Source organism: Erythrolamprus reginae, chromosome Z, assembly GCF_031021105.1.
Source record: "Erythrolamprus reginae isolate rEryReg1 chromosome Z, rEryReg1.hap1, whole genome shotgun sequence".
NCBI lineage: Eukaryota > Metazoa > Chordata > Lepidosauria > Squamata > Dipsadidae > Erythrolamprus > Erythrolamprus reginae.
In genome coordinates, this window is record NC_091963.1 from 111,989,034 (window position 1) to 112,011,018 (window position 21,985).

Genomic DNA, 21,985 nt, shown 5'->3' on the forward strand with positions numbered 1-21,985 from the left:
CGGAGTAGCGAAGAAGTGATTAGTGCAGGGAAAACTCCGCCGAGTCTTCGGAAAAGTTCTAAGGAAGAAATCCAGCTCGACTGTGATCTTGACTCCGGCGTTGCCACTATCAACCGGATCTTGACGCAGTAAAAGTTTCCTCGCTCTCTCCAAACACTCCGTTAATGATAGCGGAGCAAGCTAGGATTTTAAGAAGACGCAGCTCTGCAGTTGACTTAAGTAGCCTCGGTGCTGTTGCAATTGGACCAGGAAAGTGTGAAGGCGAGCGCTGGCTGATGCGCCTTTTCCAGTCTCGATGAAACTCTGAGCGCTCCAGCACTTCCTCGGGGCTTTCGACTTTGCGTCCTCTCAATCTCAAAACTCCCCCCCCCTCCTCTCCCTTCCCGCTTTCCGCCTCTCTCCCTGCCGCCGCAAATCTGTCCCGCGAGTCTTTTTCTTCAATGGGCGCCTTGGATTCACTCACCGGAGGACCTGCCAACCCGACCGCATCTGCCCTCACCATGCTGAACGGGGCAGAGAGCCAAAACTTTGCCAAGGAGCCTCCGGACCTCCAGGGAACCACGACCAAAGACACGGGCGGCGGGGGCGAGCTGAAACTGGGAGCCCCCCAGGACCGCTTCTACTACACCGACCCACCTTTGCAGGAAGGCGGCTGCAACTTAGGACTGACTTACGGAAGCCCAATGGTGCAAAGCGCCTTCGCGGGGACCGACCCGGCCTCCTCGAGCAGGTTTTTGGGGCCGGCAGCGAACAATTGCTCTTCCTATCGAGCTCAGCCTCCCCCGCCTATCTCCACGTCCAGTGGCCCCGCCGCGAATGCTGGTTTCTCGGTCTCAGCTAGCGAGCTCTATCCCAGCGCCGGGGACCTGTATGCTAGCTCGTCCGCCGGAGAAGGCTGCTACTCCACAGCGGTCCAGCACGTGTTCTCGCGGGCTCCCCTCTATCCCGTGCCGGGCTATCAGGTCTCTGGGAAAACCCAGGTTGTCCTCAACAACTACCCGCTCTGGGCCAAGTTCCACAAGCATCAGACGGAAATGATCATTACTAAGCAGGGCAGGTGAGCCACGCGAGGAGACGCCACGCCAGCCCGACAATTGGCTGTGGTTGGGCCGCGGGGAACGGAGGGCAAACGGAGGGGTGGGTGACCTGGGACTTCGAGAGGTGGGCAAGTGGGGCTCCCGCCGCGAAGGACGGGTTTGTGTGGGGGGTGGGAGGGTGGCAAACACCGCGTTTCTCTTTCCGCGTTTGCTGAGAACTTTTATCCCAGACGGAAGAGGAGCCGGGATGGGGAAAGGCGAGTCTCTTACAGGCACCAGCTGTTTGTGCGTGCGTTTGGCTGCAGAAAACAGGTGGTTGGCTTGGCAGTTTCTCTCTAAGGCTCACCACCGGGCAGTGAGCCGCCGACAAGGATGACGGTCCTGCTAATCGGCCTATATTTTTGTAACCGAGGGGAGGACCAAGCAGGCTATCAAGCAGGCTTAGTTCAGAGAGGAAGAAAAGAAGAGAAACATTTAAATATTTGAGGGGTGAATTCACTTCCCATTTGCAGGATTCCCATCAGTTTAGATGCTTATCCTTCTGGGCGAATCTGCACTTCATGTAAAAACTTTTCCTAAACCTTGATTACTTGGGAAAGTTATTTTCCAGTCACCTGGCTTCTAGGTAGATCATCAGAAACTTTATTTAGATGCTTCCACTACCCTCCCCATGAAACATGTGTATCTTAGTTTAATTTGCAATATTATATTGGAAATATTGCTAACCAAGTTCTAGAAAGGTAAATTTGATGTGTCTCACTCATCTGCATGAACAGCTGTCTAGCAGAATGGGTGAAAGGTTAAATGAAGTTACCGGTCTGCTGGGACCCCAAATAATTACACTGATTTGCTATTTTTCTGTTTATTTACAGAGTAAATAAGGCAAGAAAGTGTGTAACTTTTATTTATTTATTTATTTTTAGTTTTAACAAGCAATCATGCAACAGAAACTGAAAAGTGGGACAAAAAAGACATTTTGGTTATTAGAAGAATATGATTTAGATTACTTAGATTTATTTTTATATTTATAAGCAGTATGTGGTGTATTTCAATATTTTTTCCCTCATCAGAACTTTTAAACATGAAAAATAGTATAAAAACTATGCTATTTTTTTTTAAAAAGTATGTATACTTTGTGAACAAAATACCTGTGTCTCTGTGTTTAAACAGTTCTTTTTTTTGCTTTTTATAGGATATAATTTTTAAAATAAATTTCAACTAGTACTTTATTAATGCTCTTGATAGTTTAATTCCTAGTTACAGATTTCTTTCTCTTTATTTCAGGGCATTTTTATGCTAGTTAAAAAAAGAAAGCTTTAGCTGATTAATCAGTGAGACCAATTTTAATGAGTGTCACTAAGAGTTAGAGGCACATCTGTTTATGTTTGTTTTCATGAGGCTATTTTAGTTCTGGTATGCTACTGTAAGAAGGAATTAAAATGAGATTAAAAATGAAATGTGGATTTATAGAGATATTATTAAAGATGCCCTTATCTTACAGATCCACTTATCTTAAATGGTGCTCTTATTTCTTAATTTGAGAATTACCTTATACTTCCTTCAATAACCAAAATGTATGTTTAAAAAATGAAATTACATTACTTTGGTAATCTATTGATTATAACTAAAAATCTAATTCATATCATTATATCTAATTATCTGGGAAGGAACAATATTTAATTAAAAAGTAAATTTTGAACAGAAATATATAAGGCCATTTTGTAAATGAACTAATAATAATCAGATAATAAAAACATGTTAACTGGACTGGCGACAGTCTAAAAAATATTACTGATGACAGCACTGAAACTCAATTAAACTAGAAAATTTGGTTGTTTTGAGTATTGAATTCTCCACATTAAATATAAAGAAAAAGAAGGAATATCAGGATGTCTTAGAAATTTCAAACATAGCAAAAAGAACACCATCGTTATAGAACCACTCATATCATACATAGCGTTGCAAATACAGAGAAAAATCAAAAGTATGAAAAATGCAAAAAACAAATGCCACAGTACGTTTCTTATAGTTGAGAAGCATGTTATTTTACATGTGGAATCTTAATTAATTTGGGCAGTCATTTTGAAATATTACTAAATTGTCTATAATTGGATGGAATTTATAAACTGCTTTAAGATAGTTTGATATTAGTAGCTTAATAGTTCCTCCAAAGAGCTCAGAGTAAGTTTAAGTTGCAACAGTGGCTACTTTAAAAAAAACAAAAACACACACCTTCAAAATGATGGAGAAAGGCAGCCTGTGAATTGACCCAAAGTTCTTAAATCCTAATTTACAAAGTTCTAATGTGTTCATTTTCCCACTCGACATAAAAAGTGTTAAAGTTGCTTTCTTGTGGTGTTTGTGGGCACATATTTGTCAAAACACCTTTATAAATCGTGGTTAAACATGCAATTAACCAGTGATCTCCCAGCACAGAGCTGGGAAAATATATGTTTTTTTCTCATGTGAATATGTCAACTGGCTTTTCTATTGGGTCAGAAAAGACATTAAATTTGATTCTTAAGATATAGTTTGATTTTATGGAGAGCAAGGACAGGGGACAATATAAACAAAAAGGCAAGTATTTATGATTACTTTATTTGAAATTGATTATGAAGAGAGAAAAAGTTCAGTCTTCTGATCTGTTTTCGAACTCAGATCATACTTAGTCTTTGGACCCTGGATCATTTTGAACCATTTGCAGGATTTATTTCTTTCATCCTGAGGAACTACAGAACGGGTGAAGGGTGTACTGCCACAAACTTCTTTCTAGAAATGAAGCTGTGAACATGTTAACACATGAGCCTTCTTGTCTCACACCATTCCTCATATTTCCTCCAGTCATTTCACTATCAGATTAGGATATCTTTATAAAGACCGCCATTGTCGTTTTCTTTTGTTTGGCCCTCTTCTCTCTGCTCATTTGTGCTCAAATTCCTCCCAACTGAGCTGTGCAGATCCGAAGGATCTACCTGTAGCAGTGATAGAGGAAAGGGAAGGTGGGAACATCTTAATACACAGCTTAGACCTGCCAACCAGTTTTTGTCTTCGGAGAAGATATGAAAGTAAAGATACAGTTATGGATTTTTATTGCTACACTTTTCTTCTCCTACATACCAACTTATTGCAGAGTTTGACTTAAGTTGCATTGTGATCAATTGAAAGGAGAGTTTGAAAATTAGGAGAAAGAAATGACACAGAAAGATGCCAAAATTCATAGACTAACAAGGTCCCTATTGCCAGGCAATTTATGCCACAAAGTCATACAGGCTACAGTAGAAGATGATCCTCTGGCCCTGTTAAAGAGAACCATATCTTTTAGAAGTATTGCCTTTCTGTAATTGAAAGCTCTTTAAGTGAAGATCTAACAAGTTTCCATTATATGTCTAACTAAAGACAAATTATCACCTCAAATTCACACAATACCTAGGAAATGTTACTATTGAAGAGTTCACATGCAAAGGTGAGTCTGCCTTTAGATCCAGAACCTACTCCCAAATTATATATACAATGTCCTGGCATTATTATTATTATTTATAGAATGACAGAGTTGGAAGAGACCTTGGAGGACTTCTGGTCCAAATCTCTGTTTGATCAGGGCCCCCTGTACCATCCCAGACAAATGGTTGCTCAATCTTTTCATAAAACCTCCACTGTTGGAGCACCACAGCTATTGAAGGCCAAGCCATCCCACTGATTAATTGTTGTCACTGTCGTGACTTTGACTTCATCTCACCCAGACCCACGACGGAAGCAGACTTAAGTCATCCCAGCCCGTTGAAGCTTTGCCAGCAACATCATTGTGAAGAAGTTGGGAGATTGCAGTTACTTGAAACAAAGACACAATAGATAGGAAATAAAGACAGCAAATTCTATGCTCCTTGCCAGTTCAAATGTTGCTAAATACTAATTTAGGATTAGAATCCTATACATCTATACTAAAGTGGTGGCCTTGGGCAGTTATTTGGGGGGTATGGCAGCAAACTCATTCTACCTACTTATTTATTTAATTTAAAATTTTAAAATATCAATATCTCTATCTCTCTACATCTACATCTACATCTGTCTGTCTATCTAATCAATATCTATCTGTCTGTTTGTCTCTCTAATCAATATCTAATCAATATTTATCTATCATCTGTCTGCCTGTCTATATCCTCTCTCAAACACACACACACACACACACACACACACACACTATCCATCCATCCATCCATCCATCCATCCATCCATCCATCCATCCATCCATCCACCCATCTATCCAACCAACCAACCAACCAACTAACTTTGTTGTATGCTGCCCAGAATATTTTAATTGTGAAATGGACAGTTTGTCAAATGTATCTAACCAGCAAAACTCTGGGCTGCGAACAAAAATATGGGTGTACTGCAAGGAGAGTATCTTCAAGGTATACATTTTTCTTAATTATATAAGGCTACTGGGGTCAGAGCAGTAGAACTCTGATATACCATTAGAGGACAGCAAAAAGTTGTCATTTTCTATGCTTCCCTCTGGCCATTGGATGAGGCCTACTCATTTCATTAATGGAATATTATTTGTCCTTAAAACAGAATTCCAACTAAAAGATAATTTAGGTTAATTTTTCCCAATTGGCGCCTTCCATTTATTTAGTTAAAAGTTGGCAATGGGTTTGTCTGAATGGCTTTTCTTGCATTGTTGGGCTAGTCTCCTTATTTCCCATCAGGCAATACATTCCAATGCTAAGTGCCTTGGAATGTATTTTAATTCAGATTGCATATAAAGCGACATTGGAGCAATGAGCTTCAGTGAAAAAATATATGCAATAGCAAACAATTATAACCAACAGAAGTTCCTTCTGCTGACTCCAAGAAGAGAAATTCTGAAGGACTTTAACAGACCAAGTTAAATAAGTAATGGATAGGAAGTGGTAGAAAAAGGTCAGGCTATAACATTTTACTGCACTTCTATCAGTCAAAATGCACAGTAAAGGACTATCTAGTAATTCTGGTTTCTGAGACAGGAGCATGTTTTCATAGACCAAAACATCCTGGTAGCTGCCATCACCATCATGCCTATTTGCTACCGTTTCATGACAATTGTATCTAGTTTTTAGAAATTGGAGGGTGGAAGTAGAACGGGGGAGGAATTTCCTATGCACAAATTCTGCTTGCCGCCTCTGTATGAGGCCAAGATTACACAGAAGAAAAACTCTGTATTCTGAACAACCCCCCCCCCAAAATGCCCCCTTTGAAGCACAGACTTACTTACTTACTTACTTACTTACTTACTTACTTACTTACTTACTTACTTACTTACTTACTTACTTACTTACTTACATGCCGCTGGTGGAAGAGAAATATGGTACTGACCATATCAGAATTGTATAGTATTATTATTGTTGTTGAATATTCAGTCAGATGCGTAGGCATTTTTATTCACCTTTCCAGTTGTTGTTGAGACCCTCGGGAAAGGTAGGTGTTGTTATTTGATGGTGTTCAAGGTATTGTAGCCTAATGTAAGCTATTCCAAGTAAATCTGCCTTTTGCAACTGACTGATGCTGATTTTATCAATGCCGATGATGGTGTTCCGTTCTAGATGTTTTGCAATTGCACCCAATGGTCCTATTGCTATTGGTATGATCCATGCTGCATTTGTCATAATTTTTATATTTCTATTTACAAACCTGTATTTTGTGATTTTCTCCAATTCTTTTGCTTCTATTCTGCTGTCTCCAAATATCGCACTATCCTTTTTTTTTCTTTCTCATCAACAGTTGTTACGTCTGGAGTGTTATGTGGCAGCTGCTTTTCTGTTCAAATTCTAAAATCCAGAATTTATTGGACTTCAGAATTTTGGCTTTTTTGTTTTCTAATACTTTTGTGGTCCCATCGGTTCTTTCGTACAACTCAATGTACTTCTCACAGTGAATGCATTGTTATTACATTTTTATCACGCCGTTGTTTGTAGTAAGCTTGTATAATATTCTTGCAGAAGCTAACTAGATAGCTTCTTTGCCCTTCCTCTCAATTCTAGTTTTATAAACATTTATTAAAACTGGTCTTGTGCAATCAAAAATAATTGCTCTGTTCCTGCTATTAGCCATCCCTAGTGCTGTTGTTATTTATTTGTCTATTTGTTTATTAATTAAATTTATATGGCACCCACCTCACAGAAAGTGTTATTGTCTGCTTTGCTTGCAAGGTTTTTGATGTATCGTCCATATAATAATTTGCTTTGTCCTCCCGTTTTCTGTTCTTCATTTGGTTTTTCTTGTAGACCAATTGTTCTCTTTGTTGTTCAGTAAGCTTTCATGGTATTCTTTGTACTATAAATTCAGTGCATTATCTTCAATGTTAGATATTCTTCCAATGCCCCGTTTCTTCTTCAGCGGTTTGTACTTCCCCACCTTGGCTCCTTGGTAAGTAGATCTGAGGATTAAGGCGTGATACATTGTCCTTATACTTATTATGTGTAATTATTATATTACTATGTAATAATGCATTATCATTTCATGAATGGCATCAATAAGTAAAAAAACACAACATTTTCCTCCTAACTTTTAGTTCTACTTTTGTTTTGAGCAAATTCTCTTTGCATGCCAATAAAGAACATGTTCCAGATATGCCTAGTGCACTTATTCAGAATGGGCTATTAGAAGCGATCAGCCCAACAGAATGTGGGTTGTTGAGGTTTCCTCAATCTGGCACCATCTGGATGGGTTATTACTCTCAGAATTCCTAGAAGCACATTGGTCTGGAATGGCATTTGACTTAAAAGTTCTGAGATTGATTACTGATTAGGGTAATGTTTTGCTGGGTTTTTTATTTTATGGCTTCACTAGATGAAAAGCCATTTCTGATCATCATTTAATGAACTGCTACCCGCTTTAAAACTACTGCAAACTACTGCATAGTTTGGAAATACTATCTTCTTTCACACGTGTTTGCTTATTCAATAAAATAATTTTCTGAGACTTTATTATGAATAGTTGATTTAGAAATAGCAACAAGTGGAAGATAGTGATAGCACTCTGCTTTCCCTCCTCGATACCTGGTGTGTGACTTTTGGGAAGCAGGATAAATAGCTCTGTTTAGGCATCTGGTGATTATTTTTGTCATTTCATTTACTGCTTGTTCATTATTATTTTATTATTACCCGTGTTTTCCCCAAAATAAGACTGCGTCTTATTTTCTTTTGGGCCCCAACATTTTGGCAAGGTATCTTATTTTTCTCCCCCATGTGCGAGAGGCCCACTTCTGCTTGCTCACGGTGGATCAGGAGGTCGCACAGTGCGCTAGTGCCACCGCCATGAGGTGTGGGGATGGAGCCCTGCATCGGCTTACCTTGGGGCCTGCGGCCAGGCCCCTCATTCCCTGACACCTGCATCACTTTGTAGCAGCAGCTCCAGAAACTCTGTCCAGCAGGATCCCATGTGGCCCACTTCTACTTCCTCACAGCCGCAACAGGGTAGCAGACCGAGCAAAATGCCAATGCCAACCGTGAGGTGAGGTGGAGGTGTAGAGCTGCCCCACGGCTTACCTTAGGGCCCCTGTAGCCAGACCATGGACACTGCTGACACCCGCCTCGCCACAGCATATCAAACAACCAGATGGAATGAGTGGGTGGCTAGCTGCACAGGTTCATAAGCAGGCTTTATTCCGCAGGGTAGGGGTTATATTAGGCACACATGTTAAAATATGCTGGGGTTTATTTTCAGGATAGGCCATAACTTGGGGGGAAGGGGTATTAAGCAGGATTGGTCGTTTTGCTTTTCTGAGTTTTTGATGTACAATATACCTTGAGATTTCAATCATTTATAAATCTACATACAATTATGTAGTTCATTATTTTTATGATTATTAATTTGGGTTTATTGTTTTATTATATTTGAGTTTGTACTAAGTAATATGTCTTGCGCTTTCAGTCACTTATAAATCCACGTATAATTATTTCAAAGCATTATTTCATGTTTAGTTATGACTGCTGGCAAATGATGTTAAATTCTCATCTTTAAATATACCAATATGAAAAGTTTTCTGGATAGATGATAAGCTTATAATAAAGCCTAAAACTAATCGAGAATAGGAATGTCTAATTTGAGCTTCTTATTTTCTTAAAAAGTATAACTGCTAAATAAAATTCTTTGAAAAATATTCAGGATTCATTTTCATAGTTTTAACTGTGACCTGCCTGAATAGTTTGAAACAGCATATGGTGTTTTTTCCCCTTGCAAATGTCTGCTTTCTGTGTATGCAAATTAATTTTTTTTAATTAAATGAATAATTTAAATTCTTAGGTTAATTGATTATTAATTATTAAGTACATACTAAACAATTGAAATTTAATAATGATTAATTGATCAACAATTACTTTTTGAAAACAGGACAGTGTTGTAACTGTTAGCACATTGTACCTACACATTATTTTACATATTGCCATATTTTTTAAGGTATAAATTTGAAAGATTTGAATAGTAAGAACAGTTCTGAAACTTTCTCATTTCTTCCTGGAGCTAATATTTTATGATTGGTAAAGAAAGGTGAGGAAATGAAACTCATGATATAACATTGTGGACTTTATTATTAAGCATTGTAAAATTTACTGAGGGTATTTTTTTCCATTCATTAGGATTTTCCCTGACATCATAGCTATATTCCTTCTCAGATTGAAAAATAAACTAAATTTCTGCAAACATTTAAGGTAGTGATGGTGAACCTTTTTGGCACCCAAGTTTCCAAAGTGGAATGCATGTAAAGTAAGGGGCGTACATAAGCGCACTAGAGTGCCTTCCGTCCCCTGTCTCCTATATCTCGTATTTCTTCTCTACTATCTCCTCTATAACCTTCATTGTGTATTATTGTGTATTGGACTAACTAAAAAATATAAATATAAATATAAATATAAATACTGTATAAATATAAATATAAATATAAATATAAATATAAATATAAATATAAATATAAATATAAATATAAATATAAATATAAATATAAATATAAATATAAATATAAATATAAATATAAATATAAATATAAATATAAATATAAATATAAATATAAATATAAATATAAATAAATACCCAAAGTGGAACGCTAGCTGGAGTGCCAGAAGCTTACATTTGCAACGACCAGCTGGTCTTCAGGTTTTCGGCACTCCAGCACACGTGAAGACCAGCTGACCAGTATGCATGTATGTGCTAGAAACAAGAAGAGCAACTGGCGATTTGTGCACATGCCCACAGAGAGGGATCAATGTGCCATTTCTGGCATGCATGCCATAGTTTCGCCATCAGAGATATAAGGGATGACTGAAATAATGAAGATAAGCAATGGAATTAAATGGCTGTACGGTAATATTGAGTATTAGCAGATTGTAATTCTGAATACTGTCACTGTTTAAAAAAAAACATATTCCTATTAAAATATAGCACTTCAGGGAGAGGGTTCATCCTTGTCTGTGTAATGTACTACAGGTAGTCCTCCACTTAAACCCATTCATTTAACGATTCTTCGAAGCTTCGGAAAAAGTGGCTTATGACTGTTTTTCACACTTAGGCCTGTCCCAGCATTTCCACGGTCACACGACACAACTTGGCCACTGGCATATACAGTGTTCCCTCGATTTTCGCGGGGGATGCATTCCGAGACCGCCCGCGAAAGTCGAATTTCCGCAAAGTAGAGATGCGGAAGTAATACACTATTTTTGGCTATGAACAGTATCCCAAGCCTTTCCTTAACACTTTAAACCCCTAAACTGCAATTTCTCATTCCCTTAGCAACCATTTAGATTATTACTCACCATGTTTTTTTTATTAAAGTTTATTAAAAAAATATTTATTAAAGGTGGACGAAAGTTTGGCAATAATGTATGACGTCATCGGGCGGGAAAAACCGTGGTATAGGGGAAAACCCCGCAAAGTATTTTTTAATTAATATTTTTGAAAAACCGTGGTATAGCCGTTTCGCGAAGTTCGAACCCGCGAAAATCGAGGGAACATTGTATACTGCTCAAAAAAATAACACGTCCTAGATCTGAATGAATGAAATATTCTCATTGAATACTTTGTTCTGTACAAAGTTGAATGTGCCCAACAGCATGAGCATGTATAATTGATTGTCAATCAGTGTTGCTTCCTAACTGGACAGTTTGATTTCACAGAAGTTTGATTTACTTGGAATTATATTGTGTTGTTTAAGTGTTCCTTTTATTTTTTTTGAGCAGTGTATATTTATGACAAAGCCAGGTGATCACCCATTTGTAACTTTCCCTGCTGTTTTCCAAAAAATCAAAGTTAATGGGGGAAGTCGGATTTGCTTAACAACCTCATGATTCACTTAACGACTGCAATTATTCATTTAATAACTCTGGCAAAAAAACAAATAAAATAAGGCACAACTCACTTAACAACTGCCTTGCTTAGCGATAGAAATTTGAGGCTCAGTTGTGGTCGTAAGTTGAGGACTGCTTGTACTTTTTTATCTTGAAAAATTAAACCTATTGGAATTTCAAATCTACTGACTCTTCTCCTGGACTGCAAGAATAGCTGCATTGATACATGACTGAATAGGTAGACATCTGATTCTGGAAAATTGTCCTTTTGTAGGAAAACAAATAAAATAAATAGATACCTCCTCCCAATTATTGATTTAAAAATGTTACTCCTTTATGAGAGGAATTAAAAATATGTAAATACAGCCATCCATATATTTTTCCTTATGTGGTATCAATTCAAATAGGCCCCTCTACAACATTTGAAAGAAAATTTATTTACTATATTCATGAACTGCTGTTATTTCAATTGGTTCCTGGTCCAGTCTTATAACTCATTAAAGGTTACAAAGAAGATCATAGAAATATGTAAATATGATGTCAGGTCCACAGCTGGCAAAGGGGGTGGGTCAAGTCTGGGGAGAGGACTTTGGAAGAAAGGAATAAGAAAGAATGAAAGAATGTAATCAAAATATAACTGCTTAATTGTAATAATTTCACTAAATGCTAATATCCATTTAATATCCTTTAAAATAACTGTGCAATAGCTTGATAGGCAGAAAATTTAATTAGGGTGTAGCATAAAATTTCCACCCAAAATGTCCCTTGGCTTTTAACTCATGTAACAAGAAACATCTTGAGAACCAGGGTGGTGAGTAATTAAAATACTACACTAGAAGTACTGCACATTCTGTGGTGGACCTGGCTTTCTGGAACCAACTACCCCCCCCCCCCGACGTCCATATTGTTCCCACCCTACTGGTTTTTCAGAAAGCCTTGAAAACCTGGCTTTTCTGGCAAGCCTGGAGGCCACAATTTATGCCATTAATTTCAGCCTAAATAAGATTTGATTTAGTTGTATGATACGGTATTTATTTATTAATTGGACTTCTATGCCACCCCTCTCTGATTGTATTGCTAAGATATAAGGGTTTTTATATTATTACTAATATTGTAAATTGATGCCTTCTGTTGCCTTCTGGCAGAAGATACAGAACAATTAGAACTCGGACCACAAGTTTCCTGAATAGTTTTTATCCCAGAGCTGTACTCGCACTTAACAATGAACTAAAGGGTCACCATCAGTGAACTGTTGGACAATATTACTCAGTTTGTCATGTAGATGGTTGAGTGGTTTAGGGTGGGGAATTTGTAGTGGGTGGGACATTTTATTCTATTTTTTATTCTATTTTTAAATTTACCTATTCTAATTTTATGTATGTTGGGACTGGTCTCTGGGTGTCACATGACTTTAGTTGCCAATGACAATTCCTTGTTTTGACAATGACAATAAATTTATTATTATTATTATTATTATTATTATTATTATTATTATTTACATCATTTTATCGTTTTATTGTTATCAGCCGCCCTGAGTCCTTCGGGAGTAGGCAGCATACTATTATTATTATTATTATTATTATTATTATTATTATTTATTGTTGTTGTTATTTAATAATAATTTATTAGATTTGTATGCTGCCCCTCTCCAAAGGCAATAAATAAATAAATAAATAAATAAATAAATAAATAAATAAATAAATAAATAAATAAATAAGGAATAGCTCCTCTTGATCTGTGACTTAAGCAACATCTAATGATCACTTGGTGTAATTTTTGCTCTGTTGTCCTTTTTCATTACCCTTTTCCTCTTCTTGCTCCAAATCATTATTTTTCTGCTTGTTTACTTTGTTGTGTTTGCTTTGTTCTCTTGTTTCCTTGCAAGACACAGATAATTGTAAATGTCCTTAATACCAAAAGCACTAATTTTAGTTAGAATCCAGTTAGAATCTCCATAATCAAACAAAAATATCCTTTTAAATCTTACTTGATGTTCCTTCATGGCATACCTGATAGTGAGCGTTCCAGGAAACAAGATAAGGGACTAGGATTTTTAGTATCATCCAGAAAGATGGTTTTAACATCAGTTGTGTTCTTGATTATTTTCCTTTAGTTGCAACCCACCCTCTCAATCTTTCCTTCCTTGCAGAACATACTTAAGAGTCACATTGGAAGGAATCTCAGTGGCATATACATCAACACAGATATACAGACTATATTTATAACACTGCTGATATGGTGAATGAAAACCTCAATTCAAAACTGATCTAGATATTTTGTAAACTTCTGTTTACAAATACATGAGACTTGATAACCTTATCTTTTCCATTCTTTGTTTCCCCCCCTCCATCTTACCTAATCTTTTGATTAGGTTACTCTTTCTCCTCCCATTGTCTTCTTTTCTTAAGCCCCACAAAGGACGTTCGCTTTGATATTGTAACCAACATGCTCCAAATATGTTGAAATTCTAAATACATTAAAGTCACTGCATTTCCTGTTCACTCTCCAAGATTTTTGCAATGGTAGAAAAGTTCTCCCCCGCCTTCACCCCAACCCTTTGCTTCAAGCTCTGGGTGCTTCACCGACATCAGAAGAAGAAAAACAGCTGGATCCCAAAATATAACAAGATATTTTAGAGCTTAAAAAATAACCCTGCAATTTTCTCTATTTATTATTTATTTATTTATTTAATTCGACTTCTATGCCACCCAATCCCAAAGGACTCTTACAACAATATAAAAAACAAATGCAATAAAAAAGAAGTCAAATAAGGAAAATCTAAAACTGTAAACCCCAATTTTGAAAAAAAACCCCCATAAATCCAGGTAAAACACATACATACATACATGCAATGTAATTAGCCAGGGCAGATGTCAGTTTAATGGCCCTGAGGCCTGCTGGCACAGCCAGGTCTTTGTGGCCTTTCGAAGGCCAGTAGGGTGGGAGCAGTACAGGCACTGGGGGGGGGGAGTTGTTTCTATAGAGCTGGGGCAGCCACAGAGAAAGCCCTCCCCTGTGGTCCCGCCAACCTGCATTGCTTAATTGACGGAACCCGGAGGAGGCCAACCCTGTGTGATCTTATTGGTCTCAGGGAGGTATGCGGCAGGAGAAGGTCCCCTAGATGGTTTGGCGCTAAGCCATGTAGGGCTTTATATGATGGCCCACACATCTGCATTCTGGACTTTTTGCAGTCTCCAAACACTCTTCAAGGGTAGCCCCATGAAGAGTGCATTGCAATAATCAAGATGGGAGGTGATGATCCCTCTAGCTAGGGATCCTGTTGCTTCTGCACCCCAATGAATGCATTGACCATAGGTAGTCCTTGACCTACAAAGTTTGTTTAGTGACAGTTCAAAATTACAATGCTACCGAAAAAAATTGACTTATGACCACTTTTCACACTTACGACCCTTGTAGCTTCCCCATGGTCATGAGACCAAAACTGAGATTCTTGGCAGCTGATCCATGTTTATGAAGGTTGCAGTGTTCTGGGGTCATGTGATCACCTTTTGTGACCTTCTGAGAAGTAAAGTCAATGGGGAAGCCAGATTCACTTAACAATCGTGTTACTAATTTAAGAACTGGCGTGACTCACTTAATAACCATGGCAAGAAAAGTCATAAAATGTGTTCTGCCGGTGTGTTTCAACCGCCCATAATTACAGGGTAATTAGTCCAGGAAGACACACACCACACAATAAAAGGAAAACCCAAAAGTTTTTATAAACAGAAAAACAGAAACAGCCCTCTTTTTAAATGTCAAAAGGATTTTCTGGTACACACAAGGCACAGATTAAATGCAGTCCAATTGCTCACCCAATAACTAGGAAATTGAGTCCACTTCTAAAGTCCAGAGAGTCCACACATACAATCCTGAACAGCAAAAACCACGAGCTTGACGAAACAATGAATCAGATAAACTGCCACCAGGCTGCACTTTTATCTGTAGCACTAATTACAGCAGCCCCACCCAACCACAGGTGGCCTTATTTTCTCTTGTAATAATCCTTCAGTTGTTGTCTCCTATACATCACTCTACGCATGCGTGGATGTGTCATTAATTCTTGTTCACAATCCAGGGATGATACAGATGACTGATTTCCTCCTGGGCTGTCTGCCAAACTCCCCTCTTCCTTGTCACTCATGCTTCCTTGGTCAGAGGAGACTTCGTCAGCAGATTCTACTTGGAGCAAAACAGGCCTGCGGCATGTGGATGTCTCCCCACATCCACCTCCACATTCCTTGGGGCAGGAGCTGGGCCATAGCTAACCACAACAAAATGGGGAAAACTAATAATTGTCACCCTTAGCAACAGAAATTTCAGGCTCAATTGTTGTCGTAAATCGAGGATTACCTGTATTCCAAGGCCATCTTCTGTTCTAAATACGTGGAATAGAACTGTTCTATGCTATTATTTTTCTGAGCAAGAACTGGACAATTTATTTATTGGATTTTTTTTTCAATTTTGTTTGCTTATTGAGAATTTGGAATAGATATAAACCCAGAGATCTTTCCTTTGGAGTTGATGGATAAACAGTTGGGGAAATTTATTTATTCAATTTTTTTTAATGCCACCCTTCTCCTTAGACTCAGGGCGGCTTATAACATGTTAGCAATAGCACTTTTTGACAGAGCCAGCATACTGCCCCCACAATCCGGGTCCTCATTTTACCCACCTCGGAAGGATGGAAGCCTGAGACAGCCTTGAGCAGGTGATGAGATTTGAACTGCTGACCTGCAGATCTAACAGTCAGCTTTAGTGGCCTGCAGTACTGCACTCTACCCATTGTGCCACCTCGGCTCTATGAAGACTCTATAGCCGCTATGGCGAACCTATGGCGCCGGTGCCCCAGGTCAAATCTCCATAGTGTTTTTTTCATGAGCTTCTGTTTCCCTGCAAATGATGAAACAGAAACTGATGAAAGAAAAAAATCTTACCACTTGCCACACTGCTGATGTTAGGATGCCCTTCCTCCTGCCAGCCAGCTAATCTTCAGCTCTTTGCTGCACATGCACGCATATCTCTGTGCACATCAATGTGTGTTTGTGCATGTGCACATGTCAGCGCATGCACACATTTGTGCACGCACACACATTTCAATTTGGGCATGAGCATGCACACAATTTGGGCACTCGGTGTCTAAAAGATTCGACATCACTGCTCTTATAGCTCCAATATCTTTTTTTGCTTCTTTTAGTGTCCCACTCACTTTTTTAAAATTACAAGAGTTTCTTACCATTTTTGGATGGGAAATTCACAAAAACTACAGTATACGCAATAAACTAACCAGATTCTTTGTCATCCAGGTCATGATGGTCCCAAAGGTGCTTTTTCAAAAGGCAACTGGACTTTCTTTGTTCTTTCCTTGAAGATATTTCACTTCTCACCTAAGAAGCTTTTTCAGTTGAGTTCTTCAGTTCTTCTGAGAAGCTTCTTGGATGAGGTCTTAACCCTGCTGTTCTGTTCGGGTCGTATGTGACCCGAAGCCAAGTTTGAGTCCCTGTAAAAAATTTTCCCTGCATATCTGAAACTTGAAATTTCATGACTTTTCATCATTTCAGGGGTTCTCTCTATGAGAATTTTTTTGGGGGGTGGGGGGTTTCTTTCTTGCTGAAAACAAAAAAGTCACACTTGTTATGTTCCCGGGTCACCCTGATCCGGACCGAAAACTCTTCATTTGAAGTGCTTATGTTTGGTCAATTTGAATACTTTTTTCACTTGGAAAGTAGTCTGAACATTTCTGCGCACAATGATATGAAAATTGAAATGAAAAAAGTAATTCTTATTGGTTTATTTTGCTGATAGAATGCATCCCCCCCCACCGTTTTTGTGAAATATTTTTCAATTTATGGATAGTTTTGCTTGCAAAATATGTTCAATTTTACTAAAGTTGGTGTGGGATTGGTAGTTTGAACATTTCTGAATATAAGAAAAATATAAATGAACTGAAATAAATGTTTCTTATTGGTTGTTTATAATCATAAATAAGCCCCCCCCCCCCTTGGCTGCTTGCAAACATTTTCAATATTCATCATTTTGCTCATTAGTTTATTAAAGATACTTTGAGTAGTATCTTTACAGTTTCTATATATATATATATGTACACTGAGAGCATATGCACCAAGACATACTCCTTGTGTGTCCAATCACACTTGGCCAATAAAGAATTCTAATTCTAATACATTAGTTAAGCCAGTGTTTCCCAACCATGGCAACTTGAAGATATCTGGACTTGAAGTCCAAATATCTCCAAACTGCCAGGGTTGGGAAAAACTGAGTTAAGCGATGCCTCTTTTTCAATCAGCCTGTTTAGAGGGGTTTTCAGTGGATTTATTAGGTTCAGCCAAGGTCTTATCTGCTCCTTGTAACTGGGATCTTGAAAGTCCCTTCAAGGGAGCTTCTCTCTGAGTGTTGATCTTGGATGCAGAGATAAGGGAAATGACCTTAACAGAACCATATAAGAAGCCTAACCTAGGCAGAGTAATAAAACGTTCCAAGTGCAAGGAAACAAGATAACATTTGAAAACAATATCAACATTCAGACAAAATTATTCACTGGGGTAGAAGGAAGGGGGAAGGTTAAGCGCTTGCAAGTTTTTGTTATTATAGCCTATCTTTGTGGCTTTTGAACTGTGCATCTCCAGCATTAATTTGCTAAACTAGAATGCAGTGGGATATTTTACCACTTTTCAAAATCAGGATGGGGAGGAACGTATACATGGTTCAACATTATCAAGACTGAATGGTGTGAATGTAAGAGCCACTTGAACCTTAGATAGTGTCGCACTTCCTATGGTGCACAATTTGGAGAGTTTCTTGGGCTTCTGGCTCTTCTCAATGGGCTGATATACTGCAGGCAGTCTGATAGGAAAGACTCTGTCAACAAAGGAGAACCCCAGAAATCCACTTAAGGTCTGTGTGGTGCATGCAAGGCTCCAAAACCCCAAGATTTGCAAAATCCCTTTGTAGCCTGTACTTATATACAGTATACTGTACTGATATAATTGCTTATTTTATCATTGCTTATTTGACCCCTATGATTCTTGAAAAATGTACCTTTTTCTTTTATGTACGTTGAGAGCATATACACCAAGACTTGTGTGTCCAATCACACTTGGCCAATAAAATTCTATTCTATTCTAAATTTGCCTTGCCCACTTGTAATGCTTCAGAAAAGAAATGCTTAGAGAAAAAGAGGAGCGGGCGAACATCCTGCTTCAACCATTACAAAGCAGTGATGCAAACATCTAAGCCCTGCAACTTGACGTTGTGTGGATATCAAACCCAACAATTCCCCAACCACAATAAAAAAATCAAGATAGAAGCCCAATCCATTGGGTTTTTTAGCAGCTGCCTTATTTTTTTGGGTTTCCTGCGAGGATGTACTCATTATTTCTAACCATACAGCTTACTGCACTGAGTCATTAGCTATTACATATATCTTGTTTTATATAATAAGATCATAAGAAATTAGACATTAAGATTGTATAAAATTAAGAGCTGAATCTGAAAGACGAGAAGCTAGATTATTTGTAACTAATGAAATGCCGAAAATATGTAAGGCATCCTCATTTGTTTTCTGTTTTCTGTTAATGCTTTTTGAAATATTACTGGTGGGGCAGTTGTAGCAACAGTTTGATGATCTTGTTTACCCCTCTTCCCATTTTGAAGTGAATGACCAATGACCCTCCTCTCCAGGAGACGTAATTTTACTCCTTTAAACTCAAAGATTTAATGAGGTTGGGGGTGGCAGTGCGCTTATTGTGGTGGAATCTAGCTCTGAATTACGAGGGGGAAGGAGTAAAGAGAAACATCAGCTTTGAAACATTGCTGGGCAAGAAACAGTGCAGGAGGGGTCCTCCCTAATTGCTTATCAGCATTTATCTAGATAGCTATTGAGAATATGCTTTAGCTTGACAAGATTTTGTCTATGAGCTAATATACCATAGACAAACTGCTTTGAGCCTTTACACACATCATTCGTGGCCTCCTGGGTCTGATACAGATGTAATGAAAGGTTGTTTTAGTGACTGAGGGATATCCTGAATTCCTTTCCCTTCCTTGGCCTCCCAATATTACCTGCAAATGGGAAAAGATTGCTCTCTCCAGTGTATTGTGGAGTGCAAGTGAAAGAGTTTGCTGATGTTATGATGTTGATGTAAGAGAAACTTGAATCAGTACAGTAATGGTGATGAGAGGGAGGGAGGGAGGTAGAGGAGAGAGAAGTAGGTAGGTAGGTGCATATCAGTATTGGGCTGCAACTGGTATGGTCAGGCGCTCAGTCCCGGTTGGAACAATTGAGCTGCACACACAGTTCAAGGTGACTGGCAGGTGGGCACCCACGCCAATAGGAGATTTGGCTTCTGCGCATGTACAAGAAGCCAAATCTCATGTGAGGATGCTCATACATGTGAGATTTCACCCATTTCACCAAAAATCGGCAAGATCTCACATGTGAGCATCCCCCATGTGAGATTTGGCTTCTTGCACTTGCGCAGAAGCTGAATCTCGTGCCAATGCATGTGCCCACACATACCGGATGTGCGCGTGCCCGCTGCCAGGAGTGCACTATTAGCGCTGGCGACGGGCAGCCCTTCTCTGGGGTATATGTACTCCGAGGAACACCAAAATTCCCAAATATTCTTGCTGACAAGTTGGTGAGACAAATGAGATGCAATCTAATAATAAATGTTCAGAAAAAGCCTAAAAGGGGAACAGAAATAGTCTGAATTATCAACAATTTCACATAGGCTGCATATTCAGACAGGGCGAAGGGAGGGAAAGGCCCTGGCCCCATTCAACCACATCAGCAAAGAAGCACAGAGGTTCCAGCCCATCTGCCCCATGAGCGAAGTGGGCAATGTGAAGGAGACCACTTGGTGGCAGCAAGTTGCACGGAGGAGGGACGGTGGGGGACCCCTGCCCTACCCTGCCCTCCATGCATGAAGATGAACCACCGCCTGCCTGGAACTCCTCACCGCTCGTGCACTAACATCCCATTCCTGCTCAACCATACTTGTGTGCTGGTCTCCGAGCTGAAGTCAGGAAGGTGGCTGAGGTGGCAACGGCACTCTAGGACAGCACATGAAAGGGGATGCACCATTGCAAGGTCCGGCAACCCGCCCTTCCAGTCCTAGAGCTTTACTTTCTTTTCCTGCTGCTGAGAAAGAGAGAGAGAGATAAGAAAGAAAGAAAGAAAGAAAGAAAGACAGAAAGACAGAAAGGAAAGGAGGAAAGGAAATGAAAGGAGGAAAGGAAGAAAGAAAAAGAAGAAATGGAAGGAAGGAAGGATGGAAAAAATAAAGAAAGAAAAGAAAAAATAAAGAAAGATGGAAAGGAAAGGAAAGGAGGAAAGGAAGAAAGAAAAAGAAGAAATGGAAGAAAGGAAGGAAGGACGGGAAAAAAGGAAGGAAGGAAGGAAGAAAGAAAGAAAGAAAGAAAGAAAGAAAATCTTATGACACAATTGAGCCCAAAATTTTGTTTGCTAAGCAAGAGTGCTGTTAAGTAAGTTTCACCACATTTTACAAGTTGGCCATGCCTATCCAGTCACCTGACCACCAAGACATGCCCATCTGAATCCATGCCCATCTGACCTCCAAACTACCTCCACAAAATAAGCCACAGAATCAGTAGTAAAAAAAAAATTGGTCAGTAGATTCTGCACAATGCCTACTACCAACAATTCATTGGCAACTCTGTTATCAAGGTATTGTATTGGCAAAGTTTGTGTTGAGAAAAGAGGAAAACATCACTTTAACAGTGGGATAACTAAATATGACTTTAGGACTAATGGAGAAATAAAAAAACATCACCCTGCTAATTTCCTTATGTAGAAATAAAGACACAAACCTGTGGAAAAGCTAGAATTTGTAATCTCTCTCTTTCTGTATATTTTGTACGTTGCCTATTTGTAAGTTGTCTAAAGTTGAAGAACAGAATTCTGGAAAAAAAATTACTTCTTTGTTGTAAGGCAGTGTTTGATTTTTACCATGAGGTTTCTGACTTCAGTTCTACCAAATGTTTGAGGTTTGTGGCACAAACACAGCAACAAAAGACAACACTGAGAGTTAAAACTCTACAGTACCATATCTCAAACTGAAGATCTTTTTCAGAGTGTAAATGGGGATACAATCTTTGGCATTGTTCCAGTGCCTGGTTGTCAGGAAAGGTTAGAGGGAATTCTCATATCTTTGTAATAGGAATGGGTGAGCATCTTTTTCCTGTTAAAGGCTGCATTCATTTTGTTGTCATTAATTGGAAGCCACATGGTAGGCAAACCAAAGCTGGGACCATAAGATTGTGTATAGATGTGACTGTCCCAATCAGATGCAGGTAGAATGGTGTGTTTGTGTGTACATATTATAATACCAAACAGAAGATTAACTTTGCTACCCATGCACTGAACCAGGCGTCTCTAACCTTGGCAACTTTTAGCCTGGTGGACTTCAACTCCCATAAATCCCCAGCCAACAAAGCAAAGCAAAGCTGACTGGGGCAGGGGTGGGCAAAGTTGGCTCTTCTTTGACTTGTGGACTTCAACTCCCAGAATTCCTGAGCCAATCATGCTAGCTCAGGAATTCCAGGAGTTGAAGTCCACATATCATAAAAGAGCCAACTTTGCCTACCCCTGGGCGG

General features: G+C 38.9%; 1 protein-coding gene across 2 annotated transcripts in view; it reads left to right on the forward strand.

The window, feature by feature from the left end:
• The first annotated feature begins 313 nt into the window (after positions 1-313).
• The window catches only part of TBX21 (T-box transcription factor 21), a 67,260-nt gene continuing 45,588 nt past the window's right edge, over positions 314-21,985 (forward strand). The window contains exon 1 of one of the 2 annotated variants that reach the window (XM_070729286.1): positions 314-1,057. In XM_070729286.1, coding sequence (XP_070585387.1) covers positions 441-1,057 — 617 coding nt within the window. In that variant the 5' untranslated portion in view covers positions 314-440. The remainder of the gene's footprint in view (positions 1,058-21,985) is intronic. The other variant, XM_070729285.1, reaches the window with a different exon arrangement.